This window comes from Anthonomus grandis, chromosome 7 (genome assembly GCF_022605725.1).
Source record: "Anthonomus grandis grandis chromosome 7, icAntGran1.3, whole genome shotgun sequence".
NCBI classification, from domain to species: Eukaryota; Metazoa; Arthropoda; class Insecta; order Coleoptera; family Curculionidae; genus Anthonomus; species Anthonomus grandis.
Window position 1 is genome coordinate 8,048,472 of NC_065552.1, and position 7,633 is coordinate 8,056,104.

Genomic DNA, 7,633 nt, shown 5'->3' on the forward strand with positions numbered 1-7,633 from the left:
GGTAATTGGTATCTTTTTCTCAATTTTTGGAGCCACTAAATTAAGCAATTCATCAAATATTTCTGGGGACATTCGGCAGAAGTTCCTAAAATGACCAGAGTCTTCATTCCGAAGCTCATCCAATAAATTACTCGCGTTATAGGAACTTCTGTTTTTATACGGTGTTGTCATCCACCAGCGTCTACGCCTTCGCTTCGTATTTTTTTTTGTTAAGTAAATTATGTAAAACGAGAAATCCTGCACTTGCACACATTAAATCATCATCACTCTCGCTCGATGACATCTTTAGCTCGATGAAAAATTGAAAAACCACCACACAATCAAAAAAAATTTAAAACCACCGAACCGCTACCAACGGTCTTCAACGCAACACTAAAAATCACAGAACACAAATATATAGGGCTAAAAATCCGGTGTGGGGTGTGGACGATGTTCTCAAATCCTTACCAACGCTTACCAATTCCAACGCCAATGACAGCACATGTGCCGTTGGCGTTGGTCTACGTTGGAAACTCGGTCTGTACGCGGCTTAACACACAAATTATAAACCAAACGATCTCCTAACGGCTAATGCTGTTTAGCCTTAGTCCCCGCCCCTTTATGTGTAAAGTCCATCATTCGAAAAATGAACAAGAACACAAAATAAAGTTAAGATTGCTGGCAACATAAAATATATACAACACAAATTTGTTTTAATGCAGAATTGTTAGTATATTTTTAAGTGAATAAATGGTTACCTTTAAAAACATCACTAGTGTAAATTCCTCTGCCTGTAAGAACAAAACAATCTTGTAATATATCATATTTCTGAATATATTATATAACAAGAACATATCCAATATACTTATAAACTCTTTTATAAGTATGTGATATTTGCTATACTTTACTATTTCTGTATTCAAATCCAATGACGTCACAGGTATAAATTCCTAATTTAATGGCCCACCGAAACGCAGCGATGGTAAAAAATGAAGAAGAAGAGAAAATTCGAATGACAACATAACTCAACTGTCATTTTTTTTTATAATTACAAAATCAAAACATAAACAATAAAACATTTTCCCATTTAACAAGTTTTTCTGCAAAAGGGAGGTTTCTTAGAATTAACTTAAAATGTCAGACTCACTAAGCATACCTCAAAATATATGCAGAACTTGTTTGCGTGTTCTTAAGCGACCCAGAGACTTATTTGATCAGCAGTTGGATCTTGTAAGCAGAATCAAGAATATTTCCAATATAGAGGTAAGGTTTTCTCTATAGAACTTTGGAAAAATGATTTTTCATTAAAGAGCTTTTAGCTACAATATACTCCGGAACTCCCCAGCCACATATGCGATGAATGCTTTGAGAACATCAATGGCTTCTATTGTTTCCGTAAAATACTCTTACATTCAGATTACGATTTAAAATCCCGTCTCGAAACACTTAAAAGAACGAACTATAAACCAAAACCCCGTAGCAAACCTGCATTTGATGACCTAGATTATGATAATGAAAACCATTCCATTGCTTCAGACTCTCCTTCCTTGTCATCTTTAGATATAAAAGAAGAAAAACCACCGGAAAAAGATCCTGATGAAGTGGCAAGAGAAAATGCTGAAATACTAAGAACCCTTGTATTAAAAAAACTTTTCAAATGCCGAGCCTGTGATCAAGTATTTAAATCCAAGTTTAAACTGAATAATCACAAAAGAGCCGAACATACTGCCAAGGGAGTGTGTAACATTTGTGGTATAGTTGTAAGGATAGATAATTTAAAAAAACATATTAAATTACACTCAGATCAGCCCTGTACATGTGATGAATGTGGCAGGGTATTTAAAAATTCAGAATCATTAAGGACACATAAATTCGTGCATACAGGAAACTCATACACTTGTGAAATTTGTGGGAAATGTTTCAAACTTAGGTCAGAGCATACCAGGCATTTAAAGAAGCATATTGGTAAGTTTGTAAGTTATTGATAAGATAGTAAATATTTTCATTACAAATAAAAGCTTAACTATTTGGTTGCACAAATTCATCAAGGCTTTCATGGTAATTTTTATTGTTTTTCAACCATTGGACATCATCTTTCAGGGATTTTAAATAATATTTTATGTTTAACAGGCTTTTGAAGTTATTTTTCACATCATTTAGAGAGCATTCCACCCATCCTGCCTCAAAGAAATGTTATTAATTCTATTTAGTTTGTGTCCTATATTGAGGAATGTAATTATTTTGTGAATTTCTGCTGTTAACACACTTTATGTTCTATATATTAAAAGTTTAGGTCTGTAATTTCTATATGTTACTGAATGCCAGTATTGGCTGTTCCAGTATTACCTCTTCTATTCTACTCAGCTACCGTTCTCTTGGTACATTTTTTGTGATTGATGCTGATATTCCTTTATGTCCAATTATATCTGCTTATGAATAAAAATCTTGATGTTATAATATAACAAAATTGCTTATAATTTAGGGCTTAGGTATGTTCTTAAGTGAAACTAATGGTAAGGAATCTCCTTTCTTTTACTAGAATCCTCTTTAAAAATATTCTGCAAAAAGACCAAATACTTAATCCAGCATAATGTTTTTACTTACAAATAACAGCCTAAGGAAATAAAAAAAACAGTTATAAAATTAACCTACCAGCAAGCAGCAAAGTGATCAATGTGATCATTATTCCTTAAATCTGCTCCAATGATGTCCTTTTTTTGAATGTGTATAAACCAAACATTGCATAAACATTTGTAAAACAATAATTCAAGAAACATTTACTGGTTCATAATATTTAGACATTATATGATATGATATGTTTCCTAAACAATCTTAGTAAACCACTGAAGTAATGAGGCAAAGTTTACACATAAACAAGTTTGGAATTTACTAATTAGCCTCCAAACTATTAAAAGATTTACTAATAAAAATTTCAACAAAATGTGAAGGAAAAAATGATCTATAAAGATATAATACAAAGAACACATCTATAAAAAGTAGTTTTAATATTTATTTATTACAATAATTACACCATCACAATAAGTAATGAACATCGCAGTTGAAGACTGAGTAGTACTACAACACAAAATCTTCCTCTTGTTTTTTTGATACATAGAAGTAATATCTACTGAGTAAATTTTAGCAATTAGGCCATAAAAAAAGTTGTAATACTAGCTGATTTATTAATATGATTCTGGTAAAAGGACAACCAAACCAAACCACTGATCTAAACCAGTGAAATAAAGTTTTACACACAAAGTTTTGCTGTTGAAGGACAATTCCCTGAAATACTCATTAACATATCATTTATATTTACCTATAGATTTTGAAAAAATTGAATATTCATTGATATATTAAACATCTCACATCAAATTTCTTCTTTTATAAGACAGTAATATACATACGAATTCTCTAGATCCAGATTTCCAAAAAGCTCAATGCTCCCTGTGCGGCAAAAAGGTGAGAGATCTCAAGAAACACATGCTGACTCACACTGGAGAAAAACCGTACGTCTGCACGTTTTGTAACAAAGGTTACGGCAGTTCTTACGCCCTAAAAATTCACAGTAGACAACACACCGACGAGAGACCGTACATTTGTAACCATTGCGGCTACGGATTTCCCCAGAAGGTTTCTCTGATATCACATATTAAGCATAAACATTGTTTATACAAATAGTTTTAGGTAACAATTTGTGCTATACATATATAAGTTTTTAAATTAGTGGATATATTAGGTTCTATTTATTTTTTACTTTTTGTATAAAGTGCAAACCTGTTTTAACCATTCTTTTTAATAGAAAAATTACACGATTTTATTGGTTCCTTCTTTTGTAAAATAAAATATATTTTTTCTTAATATTCACAAAAATATTATTAATAAAAACCCTAATAAATCATAATATATCTTATTAGTGAAATTATTATCCTCTTATTTTAAAAGATATTGGCAGTTTAGGTAGTGATATCATTTGAAAGTCACCAGTTTTATAAGTTCGATAATTAGTAGAATTTTAATATAAAATTGGGTGACAAATACTACAAGACATTAATAGGATTCTTCACATAATATATAGAAATATCTCAAACTCCCCAAAAGTGCAACTTTTTTTAAGGATTTTTTATTTTTGTCCTACTATAGCTTTCATTTAATGCCTGTGCCAGGTGCACAAAAAGTGCTTTTTTAGTCCGAAAAACATAAAAATTTTGTTGACAAAGTATGTACAATTAAGTTGAATTAGTTAACAATAGCAGTTAATGACATAACAATAGAATAAATAAAACACCAGACAATTCAATAAAACTATGCATATATAGGTAATAGAATTAAAACTACATTAAACATAAAGTATAATTAATTAACTATCGCCTCACTATTGTAATTAAAAGTCTCCAATCCATCCCAATGAAATTTCTTAATGTTGTAAAATGCCTTTTATACCACTAGGATTTTAGTAACCGACGAAAAGTTGCCAGGCAACCAATCACATGCCAAAGATTGAAAATATGTTGATCCTCATAGGTCAGTGATTTTTTTTACCAAATTTTTTGTGGAAAAGACATATTAAGGATTTGATGAGTCACATGCTGGCGGATAGGACCTCAAAACCTGGTACGGTTTTAACATAAGAATTAAATTCTCCAAGCAGGGGCGTGGCGAAGTGGGTGTGTCACCTCCCCAAACAGTCCGCAGTCAACCAATATAGGATTTTTTACCCAAAAATACTGTTAAATTATATTCAAGAAATTGGAATATAACGTTACCAATTTAGTTTAAGTTTTGGCAGTAAATTATCCATGTATGAGTCGGCATTCAGTGAATTCACCTGAAATGAATGTAAAAATGCCGCCTCAATAGTCGGAAATTAATTGAATGATAATAGCATATAAGCTATAGAAGATTCAACTTGGTTTTAGCTTTCACTTGTTCTATTGTCACTGCTCTAGTTGTCATACACAGCATATATTGTCAGCAATTAGTTCAAGTGAGTAGGCATTTTTATGCTTATCACACTCTCAAATTTGACGCGCTCGCTACGCGCCTGTGTCCAAGATAAAAATGTCAGTGTTAAATGACAAAGATGGACTTATCAGATTATTTCTCTAGCTGGCATTAACAATACTTCTAGCTTTTTTCTGGAGGATAGATAAAGGAAGGAATATTCATTCGTTGAGACTCAAACAGTGACAAATATACTGTTTTTGTCAGTTGTTGCCCAAGCTCCTCTGTAATTGCCTCTATAGCACAAAAGCTTCATGACCGAATTAGCAGAGCCTCGAAAGCCAAACCATGCAGTATACCATTACCCACACATTCAAAAGCCTTAGACAGAACACCGCTGCCAAGTAATGCAAACACCCCAAATACACCCTTTCAAGAAAACTATAGCTAGCGTCGTAAAGAATTTAAATCCAAATTGTCTAAGAGTTATTCTTAACGAGTTTTTTAATGAGATAAAGTAGGTAGTAAAGGTTCCTCCAAATCAACAACTTTAAATAAGTATTACCAAAGCAGAATTTCTGTGTTAAGAAAATCTGTTAAAAAGGCTCATTATTCACTTTTTGTGGTGGGGTTATTTAAATGATATGGGTTTTTTTAGTAAACGTTGCTACAGATTTCTTAGGATCCACTACCAACAATTTTAATGATTGATCATATAGATTTGCAAGTCATCATTTAAGTGGAAGTCATTCTAGTTGCTGGCAATATCGGAATTTGTGAGTGAAAATAGTAAATAACTTAAAACATTGAAAGGCTTTCAATGTTCTAAGGTAAACAAGCTGAGTGGCATCGGCATAAATATGGTGTTCTGAATATTTTATACTTAACTAAATTCGAAGTGTAAATTAAATAAAGAAAATGGCGAATGCTGCCCTGGGGTATTTCCATAATAAATAAAAGTCTTCCGAACATTTACCATTTAAATAAACTCTTTGCTTTCTATTTGTGATAAACCCCTCCACGATCGAACTCTAAGCACCTTTAGAAAAATCTACAAAGCCAAGAATTGGCAAAAGAAGCTCATGTTTAAGCGTATCAAAAGCTTTACTTAATTCAGCAGATCAAGGATTGATGACTTGTCTACATTTCAAGATCTAACAATATGATCAGTTACCTCATAAAGCGCTGTAGCACAACTAGAATTAGAAAGAAAACTGATTGCTTTATGGGAAGAAGAGAATTACAGTAGACTCGCGATATAGTGAACTAATTAATGCACATCCAGTTCACTATATCGATTTGTTCACTCTATCAAATTTTTTTTTAATGTACGTATTAAAGCAACGTTTGTCTTTAGAAAACTAACTTTAATAATGCGAAACAGAAAAAAATATTACATATGTAATTAAAATAAAATAAAAAAACGGCAATCTAATCTATTTTTTCAAAAAACGAAGTAATTTTTGTTTGCTTTTTTGTTTTTAGTCCTGTTTGCACCATCGTATTCCTTAAGTTTTGTAAAACGAGTATACTAGAATATTCCACTTTATCTTCATTTTCTTCGGCCCATTGAAGGATGTTGTTAATCGACTTTATTGCCGAATTTGTTGTCACTCGTTACTTATTTACTACCATTTCTTCTTGTACTCCATCATCTTGATCGTTTCCATCACTTTCACTTTGGTCATTAGTTTCTTTTGTGTCAGGTAAGTTATCTTTATTACAATCGTCTACATCAATAGGTTGAATATGAACTTCTGGATTAAAAGTCTGCAATAAAGTAATTATTTCTGATCTCACTGTGTCCAATGTCTTCATTTCTTATTCGGCTCCGTAAAACACTTACTGGGGATGTTATCTTCCTCATCGTCAACTTCGTCGGCTAATCGTGAAAGTAAATTATGCCAGCATTTTTCTATAACTTCAGGCCTTAAATTTCTCCACGCCAAAGCCAAATTTAGAATGGCGTCCTTTAACGAAATATGTTTAAGAGCATCTCCGATATCCTGGTTAGTTCCAATAATTTGTGATAACAGTGAAAATGGAACCATCATCACTTCTTAGCTGCTCTGCAGGTAGATGGCTTGCTGCGTTGCCCAACAAAAGCATGGCTTTAACTGAAAGGTTTTGGCTCTGTAGGAATTCCGTGACCTAAGACAAGAACAAATGCTAGAATAATGTGCAGTTTAAATTCTTAAAAGGAATAAAAAAAGGGCGTAAATTTGTAAAAATCGTAGTCTAAAAGGACTGAAACCATTTTTTCTAATTCTCGAGATACAAAGAGGGTAAAATTTAAAACGTCTTCCTATGACAAAACTTACCTCAGGAATAAACATTCGGTGAAACCATTCTTTGCAAATTGCTGCCGTCATCTAAGCAGTTTTGGAGTTTCTATAATGGACGGGACAGTTAAAATTTCGAAACGAACGTGGATTTTTTGCTTTCCCAATAATTAATGGTTCAACTTTGTGAGTACCTGCCGCGTTTGTGCATGCTAGAAAAGTCACTCTTTGTTTTTCGGTTTTCCTACCTGGGGCAGTTTTTTCTTCGCGAGCTACATATGTCTTTCCGGGCCGAAGTTTCCAATACAAACCAGTTTCATCGGCATTGTAAATCTGTTCTTTTGTTAGCTGAAGCTCATTTATTTTTAGGCGTAAAGTTCTTTTAAAAGGATCAACAAGCTCGGGTTCTGACGATAATTTTTCTCCTGAAA

The 7,633-nt window shown here is 32.6% G+C and overlaps 1 protein-coding gene across 1 annotated transcript; it reads left to right on the plus strand.

Annotated features, from left to right (window-relative positions):
• The first annotated feature begins 992 nt into the window (after nt 1–992).
• On the plus strand, nt 993–3,796 carry LOC126738450 (zinc finger protein 99-like). Its single transcript, XM_050443804.1, has 3 exons — nt 993–1,242; nt 1,299–1,944; nt 3,395–3,796. The coding sequence occupies exons 1-3, from the start codon at nt 1,114–1,116 to the stop codon at nt 3,655–3,657; spliced, it is 1,038 nt and encodes a 345-aa protein (XP_050299761.1). The 5' UTR covers nt 993–1,113; the 3' UTR covers nt 3,658–3,796.
• Nucleotides 3,797–7,633: the final 3,837 nt, after the last annotated feature.